The 15,153-nt window shown below is 40.0% G+C and overlaps 1 protein-coding gene across 2 annotated transcripts in view; it reads left to right on the forward strand.

Moving 5' to 3' along the window:
* RAPGEF2 (Rap guanine nucleotide exchange factor 2) overlaps positions 1-15,153 on the forward strand; it is a gene marked incomplete at its 5' end in the record, with an annotated part of 181,272 nt that overhangs the window by 47,384 nt on the left and 118,735 nt on the right. For both annotated transcript variants that reach the window (XM_084264147.1, XM_084264148.1), the window contains 2 exons: positions 10,991-11,061; positions 14,551-14,607. In XM_084264147.1, the coding sequence (XP_084120273.1) occupies positions 10,991-11,061; positions 14,551-14,607 (128 nt within the window). The remainder of the gene's footprint in view (positions 1-10,990; positions 11,062-14,550; positions 14,608-15,153) is intronic.

Here is a 15,153-nt window from a genome sequence, read left to right on the forward strand (position 1 = left end):
AGAGTGCAAAAATCTGTTTAAGTCAGATCAGGCCTGTGTCCCCTCTAAGCCTGTCTGAGACTGGAAAAGGTTTCATCCTCAAATGATATTAAAAAAAATAAATACAAAACCCAAACACTACCGTGCTGTGTTGTCCACCCCTCCCTTCCCCAACCAATACACTCGGGTCCCTTTCAGAACCCTGCTCATAGGAAGGGGAAAAAACCCACCCAAAAGATAAATATTTGGAGCTGTTAAATGCAGCCTCTGTTTCAGGGCATACTTGAGCTCACAAATTTAGGCTTGGAGATTATTTTGTGGAAAGTACTGCAGCATTTTTCTAACGCTTGCTTCCTTTTCAGAGAAGAGTAATCCCAGCTCTGAAAGGGTGTGACCACTAGCATCTTTCGAGATTAATTTTTTGAGTGGGGATTGATTTGACATGCAAATTTGTACTTCATGAGCCTGGGGATCATTTTCATGTGACCTACTGCTGGTGCTTGAAGTAAGATTAATATCTGTTGGAAGAAATACTCTGAAATATGCTGCTGTAAAGTCAGTTGCTCCAAACACCCCCTCCACCCACCCCCCCCCATCCCACCTCCCTCCCTGTGATTCTTTGCTATCTCCTTTTAAAACACAAAATCAAATGACAAAGTTTTTGTTTAAACTATAAGCTGAACTAAAAAGGAGTTGTATGTTTGAATGCTGGGAAATGTTTCATTTAAATGTATGAATATAAAAGATGTATATCAGAGTATAAACCTTTGAAATTAGCTGTGGTATAATCTTCTCTCCCCTTCCTCATGCTTTTGTTGTTTCTGCTTTTTTGATTCATAAATATAAAGAAACCGAGCAACACAATATTTATTAAATAAAACCAAAGCTGTCCTAAAGAAAAGGTGCAGTTTTACTTCAGCTAAAACCCCCTGTTGCTTTGGTGGATGGAAAGGCGAACTTTATTTTTGTTTTGCTTTGTGTTTTTGCTTTGTTTGGAAGTAAGCCAGCAATATAAAATGGTTATAGGCCAGCCATAGAAAATAACTCACTGTATTTTTCTCTTGGTTATAGTACTATTGAGATATTTCTGTTGCAAGTTCTGGCAGAGTGCAGTTCCCAGCTCATGCTGGTTTCTTTTGTTTCTGGATGTGAGTTGTCATAGAATCACAGAATCGCTTAGGTTGAAAAAGACCTTTAAGATCATTAAGTTCAACTGTTAACCTAGCACTGCCAAGTCCACCATCGTGGTCACAAGCCAGTGAGCTGCAGCTCAGGGCTCCTCGCCAGCTCAACCTTGGGTTGATGGTGGCTGTTTGCAAAATACAACTCCTGGAGGGGGTAGCTGGGGTCTTCTTGGCATCAGGGGCTTCTGAAAATTCCCAGTTCACAAAGCGGTGGCGGCCCTGATGCTCTGGGTTAGTCTATGGAAATAAATATTGCTGTCTGGCTTGGGATTGAATTCGTCTTGGAAACTGATTTTTCTCCAGGAGACTGTCAGGTTTGTGCTCCTGGGTTTGTGTGTGTGTGTTTGTGTGTGGGGTTTTTTTTTCTGTTTGTTTGTTTGGTTTTCTTTTTTTTTCTTTATTTTCTTGGCAAGGGAGAAAGGCAATGAGCTGGGGGTGGAGCATGGTGATATTCAGCACTTGGGACAGTGCTGAAACTGTCCCTGGTGAATCATTGCTGGGCTTTGCAGTCCCAAAGGCACAAGGCCAATTCCAAGGTTGTCTTTTAACAAGGTAAAATGCCAGTATTCCTGAGAAATCAGATGAAATGTGAGCAGTTGCGACCATTATAGCTTCAGATATAGACAGATGTTCACAAGTGATTGTGCAGGTCCCAAAGGTTAACCCTTTGTCCACTGAACAGCATTGCTTCTTTAACCTGTTACTATTATAAAGCTTGCTTACATTGGAAAGCATAAAATGTTCACACGAACAGTTATTACAGATTGGTTGACAAAAGACAGCTCTTTAATGTCACTGTGACTTACTTGCTCAACATTTGCAATACAAGCCTCACTTAACAGATCTGGTAAGTTCCAAAGACCAGTATACTACAAAGCGTAGATTTCTGGGATTTTGTTGTTTGTTTGATTTTAATGATCATCAGCTTTATAATGACTCCTTTGAAGGAGTAGCTGTTGATACCACTTGGCTGGGATGTTGAAGTACCCTGACCTAGGCTTTACAGAAATTAAGGTTTTTCAGAAAATAGATTGCCCTTACCTGCTACAAAGAAATTTTTATGAGTTCATCTAGGCCAGGTCTGGAGCGATGTGTTTCTTTCATGGCAGTCTGTTTAGTTTATGCCTAGATTGTCTGGACTACAATTCTTGTGCTTACACTAGTATCAAGGATATTAATCCTGGCTGCCTTGAAACCCGTAGATTAAATAAGCATACAAAAAACCCCCCACAACCCAAAACACAACCACCAGCAAAAGTATGTGAGAATTATCATATCTTAATCTTGCTCTGACAGCATTTGGGGGATCCTCTAAGCATAGCTAACTGCTGACCCTATTTTTGGTAGGCAACCCAACCTGATACATGTTGGGGTATACAGTACTCTCCTTTTCCTGGCTGGCTGGTTGTTCTTACTGATATCATTCTCTAGGCTGAGGTCCTCTAAAATGCTTCTCTCATTACAACTATGTTGCAGTTAGGACTTAATCTTTGCCTGTCTACACCAGGATGCTTGTGTATCACTTAATTTTCCCTGTTTGGTTTCTTGTTCCCTATTTTTTTTTAAACAAATTGTTATGTAAAGCTGCCAATCATTATAGTCTTCTGTGTTTGGATAAACTTAGGTAAAACTGATTTCTGCTACAAGTAATTGTTCAAAGTAAGTCCTAATCTATTTAGTAGCTGATGTATTTGTTAGCATAAGATCAATTTTCATTTAGTAGGAGTCTTATTCCATATAGTTGATGGAAAACATGGGACAAAGGACAGGCTGTCTGAGAACAATTTGAGGATCTCCTTAGCATTACCAAAAAAGAAAAAAAGAGCCCCTAGGAACTGTCATAACTCTGCAAAAAAGATGTGGATGTTTGTGTAGTGAATGTGAAAATGGATAGAACAGAATTAGTACAAGCTTCCAACTGTTGTCTATAAATAGTGAAAAGGCATAAAAAAGCAATTATATATATTCTTAATGGTGAAAAACTTAAGTGCCTTTCATAATTATGGACTGTGCAGTCAGTAGGAGAGATCTTTTGTATTGAAACCATTTGGTTTGCATTTGGACATGTGACCAACGTTTGGATTTTTGACTACAGAACTTAGGCTTTTATATTAAGCACTTAATTGTCTGACTTCTGAGAGTCTGGAAAGCAGAAAAGAAGTGCATAGCGCTACCCTGTAATTTCCTATGCTCATTAGTTTGTTCACTGACTTCTATGAGATGGCAGGCTTTAATTTCCCATCTACCCTTTCCATGTTCATCCCCATCTTATAGAATGATTATAATCATGAACATCTTAATTTCTTTACTTCATTCTGCTGAAAGCTTTATGACCAGCAGGATATGTCGAATTGATTGTACTTATCTTGAGCGGGTGTTAAAAGTCTGTTAATGTGGATAGCTCATCAAACCTTCCAACTGATTTTTATATATCTGAGCAGGTTCTGCTGGCAAGATTGAAAACCAAAACCCATTTATATTATTATATTTAAATCTGTGAGACATTACGTAGAACTAGAGGTTTTTAACGCACTTCCTCTTAGAAAACCAACCTAAAATGCAAAAATAAACATGTAGTGAAATTGTCTTTTGAGAGAACAAAACTGGTCACAAAGCAAAGCGTGTTTGAAAGATAGGAAGACTGATGTATGCATCTTATTGAAACATCTTGTATTCCCCACAACTATTTTGCTGTGATCCCATGGTGTTTCTCCAGCCTCTGGCTTTTAGAGGCAGCAGTACGGTGGAAGGATTTGGATAAGCATTTTTTTTCTTTTCTCTACTAAGATGACTCCCAGTTAAGACAAACCAGGAAAATGGGATTTCTCTTTTCTGAGGTTTTGGAGTTGTTCCTGATTAACTTCATTTGAGGATACTTCAGTTCCAGATTAAAATTGCCTGTTCCTCCTGTTTCTAATCCAGTTTAAAAAAATCCATCCATAACCCAGAACAAATGTCCCTACCCTTCCATCAGTGGAGCTAAAAATAATGATTTTTTTGTTTGTTTACTTGTTTGGTTTTTTGTTGGGTCAAGAAGTCTTAAAAAGATCAATATATAATTTCCATATTCCTTTACTACTGCCTAGCTGAAGCAGAGGAGGTGAAGATTTGGGAGGGCTTGGTGCCTTTCCGCTTAAGGCCAGTTCCCAAGCTTAGTCATGGTGTGGAGTTGTATTTTGTCATAAATTTCCCTCAGGAAATTTATACAGGTTTAAGATGATAATTTTTTTCAGAACTTTAGTGGCCACTAGTACATTTGGCTGAAGTTCAGATAAGTAATTTGGCATTTGATGGCTTTAACAGGCTTTTAAGTTTAAAAGTTGTCTTTTAATCCTAGTTGCCTGTTTGTACCATGGGTAAGAAAATATTTGTGTTTGGAAACTCCTCAATTTTAGATTGTCCCATCATTGGCTTGGAGAGCTGTGGTTCTGAGGAAAGCCAAGCTATTACCTGGAACAGGCAGTTAATGAAAAGGTAGACTGGGCTTGGGGGTGGCAAATCAGGGACAGCAAAGCTACTCTGCTACCATCCATTGCTCTTCCTACACTGGCTTTGTTTTCCACCCATCTCCAACACTACTTGTTCTTGCTTTCCACCCCTCCGCTTTTTACTTCTGCCCCATGCCAACCAAAAGAAAAAGAAGTTCTAATGGTGATGTGATGATGATTATGAAAGCAACTCTGAGCTGAGTCCTTGTGAATTTGTCATGAATGTTGAGTTTCCAGGATTGCAGTTTGCCTGGGAGCTGATAGTTTGAGGTAAATTTACAGAAATAAATTACAGACTCTATATTAATGCTTAAAATAGGTCCCCTTTTTCATTCAGAACAATACTATATTTAATTCATATCTGTGTAGCTGCCAATTCAGCATGAAATCAATAAATTCTGTTCTATAGCTTTGGCTTTAGTTATTTTTTCTTTTACACCTTTATATAGCATGTCATACGCTGGTAAGAAGGGTTTGCAGAGAAGGACTGTGGTGTAGTGTGCAGCAAAGTTAAAAAGCAGAGTTTATATTAGATTGTAATGTAATAGCTGGGATTCTGGCATGCTTCCCATGCGGCGGCCCCCCACTCCTGAACACGAAGGTCGTGATGTAAGAAAAAGTATGTAAAAAATTTGTAGTACATGACAAATACTTCATTTTAATCTCTTCAACAAATTAGTCTTGGTATGGCTCACTGATTAGTCCATGCATACCTGGGCATGCTCCTGCACAGCAACTGTGAATGTTCAGAAGCTGGAGTGAAGATTAATTCTTCACGTGGGTATTGCAGGGATTTTGGTGTCAGTAATGCTGGATTTTTTTGTCATGGTGTAAGTTGTATTTTGTGGTTTTGCTGGCAGCTTAATATTTGCAAGATGTGAGCTCACTCTTAGGTCTTGCTTTTAGAGATAGGTTTGGCTGGGATGACTGACATAGGGTTTTTTCCGCCCCCTCCCCTGCTCTGTCCTGCCTTTCCCTTAGAGGTTGCTGTTTCTGAAGGCAGTAACTTGTTTCCTGAGCTGCTGTTGGTGAGAACCTGGCAGTTCTCACCAACAGTGAGAGCCAGATGTGAGCAGACATGTCTATTCTGTGAACATGGAAGTTTCTGTTTAAGCCAGACGGGATAGATGATGCTGTAGTCCAGTCTGCCAGCATCACCAAAGGAAACACTGCTTTGGCCTTGGGGAGCCTTTGCAGGCAGGTGCTAAATCAATGCTAGAGGAAAAGAAAAGAATATAAATGCTTGGTATAGCTATCTGAATGGTCGACAGTCAAATCCGGTGGGAGAAAAATCCTGCTGCTGTAAGGATAGAGATGCAGGACTTCTGCAGCCTGGGTTTGGATTGTGGCTTCGCTGCTCCTTAGACAGTAAAACTTGGCATTGCTGCTCTTGTTAGTATATTGCAATTTGGGGAAAAAAGGATTAAAATAGTTGAATAGAAAAGGGAGTTTCCACTTTGAGCTAGAAGTTGTCAGCCATGTAGAAACAACAAACACCTTCCTTCCTGCCAGCAGTTTCATGGTCTGTATAAACCCATTGAAGACTTTGAGGTCCTACTTAACCCCACCATAGGAGCTGCTGCCTCCATGACCCTGACACTGGACCTCATGGGTTTCACGCTGCCAACAGAGAAGCCTGAAGTCTGGTCCATGTGGCCAGGGAGGTGGCAGGAGCGCAGTGGGGGAGGCACTGAGTGGGACAGTGAAACCTGGGCTTGGGGACTGTCTGGTTGGATGGGGAGTGAGGTGGGATGGGGAGAGGGTGCACCCACCCATTCCACCCATCCCTCCCCTCACATTCTGGTGCTACTAGTGTTGGCCAAATGAAGTGGGTTATTTTAAGAAAGATGAGCCTTTCAGAAACCGTTGCGTGCTCAGCAGGAAGATCTTTTTGAGCCGAAGATGCATATTGGGTGCTTTGAGAAGGCTTTTTTCTCCCCCACCCCATCCTCCAAGGCAGTGAATTAAGGACTTGGCTGGTGTTTTACTTTTACCCTTTGATTTCAAATAAACCAAACTGTTGTAAGATTAAATAGTCTCTCTGCTTGTTTGCCACTTCACAGAAATGAGTGAATTTCTTGCTGAGAGCGCGGTGACTTTCTCAGCTCAGCATTTTGCTGTTTAACTGTGGCAAGGATGAATAGTCGAGTCGTGGCTGTAGTCAGTCACATATAAATGCAAACCAGGACTGAAAACAGAGTCAGTCTGTAATTTTTAGAGAGGTTTAACTTTTTCAGTCCAAAGTAACAAGTTTTCACATCCCTCTCATTTTACTTCAGTAAGTTTCTTCATTAAGCTCACATGAATTTGGGGCCAGCATTCTGGTTTGGGTTTGTCTGGTTTGTGTAACTGGCATTGCCAAATATGTTTGAAGCACTAATGAAATGGAGAGAAATGCAGATTTTTATTAGAATGGAGAGCAGAGGTAAGGTTGCAGACTGATGTGTTTCTGCAGATGTAGTTGAAGCTGAGCTGTGTTAAAACTTGGGTGTCTCGGTTCTGTTTCCAAGTACAGTCAAAACTTTAAACTGAGGCAGCTGACACCGCGGAAACAAACAAATTAAGAAATAACACTGAATTAAACAAATTTTGGGCTGTTCCACACACAGCAACCCAAGCGTATGACTTTGGCTGTGGTACAAATTTAAGCATAGATTGGATTTCAGTCTTTCAGTCCTCATTTAAATAAAAACATGCTTTAAAAACTGCACTAATTTGTGCTTTGCATTTAATTTTTGGTTTTGGAGTTTCCATGGAGATTTTTTTTTTTAATCTGTCACCACTAACTTTTTGTAGAGCTTGATTCTTGTAGCACGATCAGCTGAGCCTTTGCATTGCTTTTGCTATGTTTTCTTAAAATTCTGCTAGCTGAATAAAAACTAGAGAGCAGAAGTTGGTGCGTTCCCTGTGCTTTTGTATAAATAGTTCTTCCCATAGAAGAATATTTAACCACTCGTAGCTGGCAGTGATGATCAACTTTGCTCCTCTCGAGTTTTATAAGCTGTTAGAAAAAACCTGTATTTTAAAAAATAAAGGGAGAAACTGCGTCAAGAACGACTTTCTCTGAAGTTTTGGGGGCTCGGTCTGCCACCCGGTGGTGATTTCAGTATTTGCGTGGTAAAAGCCACCACCGAGGAAGCATCGTTCGTTCCTTCGGCTGCTGTCACCTGCGCGCGTTGGGCTGCTGCGGCTGGGTCAGAGGCAGCTGTCGTGGACGCTGCGAGCAAGCAGAAGGGTCTGCGGAAGTCACGGGGGGACTGAATTTAGCAGCTCCTCTAAGGTTGTGCTCAGGTAGCCAGCATACTTAGCAGAGGCAGGTCACCTCCTGCTTGAAAGACCAAGTTCTTTCCCGGAGAATTCAAAAATTTTAGGTTTTTAGCCAGTGACTAGGATATCAGAATTAAACACATACACAGCTTACATGCCTGAGTTTGTGTGCGCGTTATTTTTGTGAAATGGCTTTTCTTAAGCCATCATTTCCAGCATTTGGAATGTGTTTACAGGATTTTACAACACTTGGCACAGATATTTCTGAAGGACTCTTGCATTCCATTAATTCACTTTTAATTAAGAAGCTAAAACAGCTACTTGTGTTCCATAACGAGTACGTTTGCGAAGTTAAGGAAAGTGTAGTTTTTCCAGAGGCAAATGGAAAAGGGAGGTGACCCAATGACACCACCTTGATGTTCTGATTCTTTTGTTTTAATTGCTTTTCTACACTTTAATGCTGCAGGCTGGCAGGAGGGGTGCAGTGCCCAGTCGCAATATATGAACATATATTCAGCTTTTTTGCCTCTGCTGTATTTTACTGTGCCTGGCACCATCATCATGGAGAATTTAATTGAAGGCAATGATGCTGGGTGTTACTTGAGTTTCAATACCCAAATTTCGGTGCTAGAGGGAGCTCTTTCCTGCTAGACGCCCCGTGTAAACGTGCAGCTTAAAGGGCGGCTGCAGCACACTTCAGAGACCGCTGTCTGATTTGATGCAGTGTTATAATGACTGTTTGCTTTGATAGGAAACCGCAGCCGGGAGCGCCGGTCTGTTTTCATGCTGCTTTTTTTTTTCTTTCTTTGTGCAAATAAAAAGAAACACCTTGGCTCTCTCTGTAATGAGATGTTTTCAATTTTATCTTCCCTGTGTTGCTGCACCCAGCAGGCCCTGATGGAAGCACAAGTAAAGATGTGTTCAGGTTTTTTTCTTTTTTTCCCCTCCCTTCCCTTTTGTGGATCTCCAGGTGCAGATTTGAGAGGCAAGGAGCTCCGTCATCTGCAGTTCCTGGTGATGGGAACCTATGGGATGTTATATATGCAAATACTTAACAAGTATGCTTGCATTTTGAAGAAGGGTTATCTCTATTTAAAGAAAAATGTTCAGTAAACTTATCTTGTCAATTGTTTGTGAACACTGGTCAGAATGACACCCTTCAGTGACTAAATGCATCCCCCCTGCTTTAAGTCACTCATGGAACATAACCTGGGTTCTTCACTGCTTAGTACATCTGAAGCAATTGTCGCTAGGTTTGTGTCATGCAGCAGTTTTGGAAAACAAATGTCTGTGGAACTCTTTTACCACACACTTCTACTTTTAGCTCTTTGGATCCCTGTACATGGCAGCATTCTCAATGGGTCTGCGTTGTCTTTCACGGCGTGTGAAATCTGTGCCACTTGAGGGAAACCTCAGTGCGAGTTGGTGGCAAAGGGTTATTCTCCTTCTGTTGTGCGTCCGCTTGTTGAAAAGGAATTACAGTAGCACCTTCTGGCCAGGCTCTTTTACGTGTAATCCACTGCTAGGAGCATCTGATTCCTGGTGTCTACTCTCAGCGTCCCACGGCAGCTGGTGGCTTGTGCCACAGAGTCCGGCACACCCGGATGAGTGGCGGCAGTGCCATGGGGTCTGTCGGGCTTGTGTCTCACTCTGCTGCTGGCATCGGGCTCCCAGGAGCTTCTGCTTACTCCCAGCCTGTCTGGCAAGTGAGCAGGTCACTGACTGTGGCAGACATGCTTTCACATGATTTTATCAGTTTAAAAACAAAAAAGGGGGTGGGAGAAGCCAAAAAGCAAGTGGCTACTGTATTTTCTCTTCAAAGCCCTCTGTGTGTAAAGTGCCTCCATCCCAAACCATGCGTAATTACTCTTGTCCTTGATTAGTCCTCTGCTCCTCACAGGAGGACCAGAGCCTCTAGAGGGCAAGGGAGCAGGAGTACCAGAATAGAAGCGAAATTGCAGTGCTTTGACTTTTGCATTTCTTCTTCTTTTTTTCAAACTGAATATTTGCCTCTTTTTTTTTTTTTTTCAGTTTGAGAAAAAGATGTTCTTTTCAATACTGAATGAAAGTAATTTATTTAGTCTTAACTGTTGAGTGTAACTCCTGATACATTTTCTTATCTGTACCATGGTTTAAACAAGTACAGTAACATTTCTACACTTCATGTATCTAAATGGATTTTTTTTCCTTAAATTCAAGCTCTCTGTGGGACTTCAGTCCTAATGTCTTTGCCCAAATGCCACATTAGCCTTCTTTCATTGTGTTTGAAAACAGAGTTATTTCTCTACTTTATGGTCAGCTTGAAATACACTAATGCTTCCCAGTGACAAAATATATCGTAAATTTATAGCTTTGATTGTTTTCATTACTTGAAAACATCTTCTTACAGTAAGTTTTGAGAGTGCTATAGGTGTTTATCCTCAACTTTGTCAACTAGTGGTTGACAATGAGTTATGAATAATAGTGTCTCTTAATCAGGATGTTTAAAAAGATGAATGATGAAACAGCATCAATTTCACAAGTTAAATCACCCTAGAAGTTCTGGGCTATTAAGTGCTATAGTGATTTTTTTTTTTTAATTGTGCCAATTATTTTTTTGTTCATACCAACTATTTTTTCCTCACTTTAAGCTTGTGGTTAGCCTTCCATTTGAAGAGGATACAATTTTATAAATATTTATGTACAATGGAGGATTTTGTTAGACTGCTTTGTGTCTTCTTGTTTCCCCTTGAGCATGAAAAGACCAATTTCTCTGAGCTTGCTTTATGAAATAAATGAAGGTGTTTGGGTGTGGTGGCATCGGGAGGCTGGACAGTGGTAGTTGCAAAGTAGCTCACTGGAATTCTGGACCAGACTTGTTTCCTGGACATGAGTAGTGACTGCAAAATCAGAAAGGTTTCTGTGTTTATATTTTCCTATGTAGACGTACCATCATTCTTCCCCATGTTAGGTTCCAATATGTAGCCAAAGGTATTCCTGCAACTTGCCTTTAGCCTCTTGGAAATGTTCTACTTCAGATATTCCTGCTTTCCTTACTAGAGAATCCTAATAATGTTTTCCTTATGTTTGTAGGATTTGGAGATTGTGTATTCCTATTTACATGGAATGGAAGCCTTGTCTAATCTGAGAGAGCATCAGCTAAGGTACGATACTTTATCATTAAAAACACATACATGTTTATGTGGTAACAAAGCAACGGAATAGTTGGTTTGGTAACTATACACTAGTCTTGTGTGCCTTGCCTCAAACTGAAAAGCTGGCTGGCACCATATCCATCAAATGCTTTTGTCATCTCTGTGTGCGTACGTGTATCCCTACATGTTCCTCCTGATTTCTGTTATGGATGTGGTTGTTCTGTTCAAACTTTCAGGCTCAAAGTAAATGCTTTATTTACAGAGTGCAAGTTCTGGTCCTGAATAAAAGTTTGTGTATAGTCCAAATCATTTATGCAAAGTAATAATCCTGAGAGTGGAGTCTGTTATTCAGCCGGTGCTTCACTTTGTGCTTGCTTTTGTTTGGAAGTTTTAGACAAATGATGCACTACACATGCAAATGATGCTTAATAGGAAATTACTAAGTAACAACATGAACATATTTTTTCTTGAAATACTTCAAGAAGCAAATAAATTCAAGTAAAAGCTTCCAGGTGAACTTCTTATCTTTTGTAAAGAGTTGTGGTCTTTTTAAAAGTAATTTTTTTTCAGTTGTCCTCACATAAACATCTAAAGGTAGAGATTTCTAAGGCTACTTGCACATCAGTAGAAGGTGGCCAGCACAACTGTATGATCTGGGGGAGAAAAGGTGAATTTCTGTTATTTTGCATGCTGGGGTTTGCCAACATTTGACACATCTGAAGATGCAGAAACAACTTTGACGTGATTGATGCTGGTTTAGGTTCTAATTTCTGCCCTCTTTCTTTGTCATTCTGTCAGTCTGCATTCCCAAACCAGTATTCTGTAATTTGGAGAAAATAAAAGGCGTGGTTTTCTTTCTCCAGAAGTGCTCAAGACACATTTTGCAATGTGAATGTTTGACTTCAAAGGAGGCTCTGTAATTCTGCTTTGGAAAGAGGCCACGATCACATTCAGTTAGCTGTGGTATTATATGCAAGACTTTTAACACATCAAGTTTTGCATAGCTGGAGTTGAACTGATGTTAACTTGTTTACAAGATCAAAGTGCGCACATATGGCTGCGTGGTATGTTGATGTGTGCTTCTTGGCTTCCTGTGCAGAGTGAGGTCCTTGCTGAGGAATGTGTGGAACTCGCTTTCCCAGCACAGTGAATTCCTAGAAGAGAGCTTCTGTTTACAGTACCATACATGGAAAAGGCTGGGCTCCAGGCAGATGTGAGGCAGAAAGCTTTTATGGTGTCCTTTAGGGTACTTTTCTTGTGGCAGTGGGATGCCACAGAAACCTCGGAGATGCATCAGAAACTGGTGTATTAAATATAGCCTCTAGTAGTGAATAACTTACCTTATGGCTTGCTGATGATCTCAGCTTGAATTTATTAGGTTCGTTTAGGAAGCAGGCAAAGATCACCTTCAAGACACCAGTATGAACCAGAACTAACTCAGTTCTAGGGAGCAATCTAGTTTGCACTACTTGGCCTCTCCAATTTCTAACTTTTCCAGTTTACCACAAGAATTGAAACACACAACTACTTTCTTTAAGAGGCATTTTCTCCCGTATTGCTGCCTAATAATGCTTTAAAGCTCAGACGGGGCCAGTGATGAACTTGCGTGACTTAAGCAAGAATGTACTTCCTTCGCTCCCAATTCAGAGGGGAACAGAACTCGCTTGTTAAAGTGATTCTGTTTCCTATAACTCCTACTCTTAGATGGCCCATTGCCCAGCATCGTTCAGACCAGTAGGGCACAGGCTATCCTTGAGCAGTGCTTCAATTTTTAAATCTGACTGCTAGCAATCACTTTTCTGGTATCTTCTCAACCGTAACCTCATGTCCACTCTCCCCTTTCCTCTCAAAACAGAGAATCAGAGCAAGAAGATGAGGACTCAGGAGGTAGAAGCAGACAGTAGCTTTTTGGGGTCTGTAAGGGATTTTGACAAAGACCTGGCTTTATGGCAGGGAGCAGTGTCTGAAAAATAAAAGGTTCCGTGGTTCCAAAAGTTTTGCTATACCAGGAAACAAGAAGATTTTTCATTAGCTGAAATTGATATACTATGCATATGCTCAACTATATGCAATACAGACCTTGACTGGAAGAAAAGCTCTCAAAGATGGTCTAAAGAGTTAGATCTAAAATATGGGGGTGGGGGAAAGGCCATGACGGTAAAATTGGAGGTTTGTGGGGGTTTTGGGGTTGGTTGAGGTTTTTATATTTGCTTTTGTTTTTTACAAGTAGAATTAAGATCTCAATTTTCAATTTAAAGTTTATGAATGATCAGGATATCACTATAAGCCTTCTCCTTCTGGACCCAGAAAGCATTATTTTTTTTTTTTAAGTGGGCTGAATTAATAAGTAAAATACTGAAAAAGATGAGTCCTAAGGTAACGTCTGTAGCAGCATGTTGGCTGTTGAAATGATCTTGGAAATGATTGGAAATGGCAGTAAGAAGCATTTTACATGTAACACAAAATCCACACTAACTCTTCCAGGCCTCAGATCAATGTTTTTGAGGCTTTTTGCTTCAGTAGGAATTTGAGAGCACTTGTCTACTTTTAAGAGAGACTTGCAGGCAGCCGGTCATTGGTTCACTGAGGTTCTGGTGATTGATCCTGTGAGGATCCCAAATTTAAATATATTTCATCACTTGAATGTTCACATGAGCCTCTTAGGCAAATCTCTCTCTGACTGTCAAATACCCTTGGTGTTTGCAGTCTGCTTCAGAGCCAAAGTCCATGAGGGTTTGTTTCCTTACCACCTCCCCCAATAATTTACAGGGTCCATTTCCTTAAAAAAACAGAGAGAAATTATATGTTTTTTTTTTAATACCAAATTAACGTTGCATTTCCTAGTACATGGTAAGTTCTGTTGTTGTTGCTCTCTATTATGCCACATTTATTAGGCTGACAGTGAATGCAAAAGTGCTTTAATCCTTTCCTCTAGACAGGATTTTCCTACAGGAAATTCTTTCCACTTTGAGCCCTCCGGGATTTCAGCATTAAAATCTCATGGTAATTTTTAAGTTGCTGAATTCTAGGAAAATGAGAAGTATTGATTTACCATGTGCCATAATTTCTTGTTTTATCTATTGGGCTTGACTTGAAAAAGAGAGAGGTTTTTACGTCACGGTATTTCTGATTAGTGTTGCATATCATCAATTTCCATCCACGTCTAAAATTCTGAATTGTTTCTTTATAAAGCAACTTAATTTTATCAGATTACTGTAATAAATTAGATCAATATCATTTTAACCATGTTACAGATTTTCTTTTTTCTATGGGACCAATTACATCTAGAGTCCTAAATCGAATCTGATCTTGGATGAACTAATAATGTTAATACTTACATTTAACAATTTTTTTCTTTTCAGTTAAAAATCAAGTTATCTTTAAATTGATGCTGAGTTTCTGCAAGTGCTGGAGGCAAATGTGGAAATGCTGACTAACTTTAGAAAGTGACACCGATAGGGATTGTAATTAAAAATGACTTATTCCCTTCTCTTTCAGACTGATGTGTGAAACTGTTAGATATGAAAGGCATGAAGCAAATGAAGTTCTGTACTAGTAAGTATTTCTGCTTCCTTTCGTATGACGTTCAAAGAATTAATTCCTTCTAAAGTGTATTAAGGACAGTGTTTAATGCCAGCTCCCTCACCCATCACACAGTCTGTGAACATAAATGAGCCACTTGTTTTCATCGTCAAACAGCAGAGAAATTTGCTGCTGCCAGGGAGGCAGCCAACAGCAACTCTTGCTTGGTGATGTGTTTTGTATTAATTTTTGTAACCAGTGTGAGATTATATAAATTTAGGGGATGTGGGATGCCTTCTCATTTGAAGAAGTTGTCATTTAGTCTCACTTCAATTTTGTCAAAATAGTAGTGACCAGCTTTTTGTGCCAGAGGTGCCAAATCGACATATCTAACATGGCTTATAATTAGCAGGGACGTGATCTAATGTCAGCTCAGATGTACAGTAGAGATCTGAGGATTGTGATTGCTTTGTTTATGCAAGCAATTTACTGAAACAAAAGGCTTATCAAATTTTCACTTGCTGGCCCTGAACCACATTCTTAATGCATCTTTTTCTGGGTTTTCTGGTATTTTTTTGA

This window comes from Gallinula chloropus (genome assembly GCF_964237585.1).
Source record: "Gallinula chloropus genome assembly, chromosome: 4".
NCBI classification, from domain to species: domain Eukaryota; kingdom Metazoa; phylum Chordata; class Aves; order Gruiformes; family Rallidae; genus Gallinula; species Gallinula chloropus.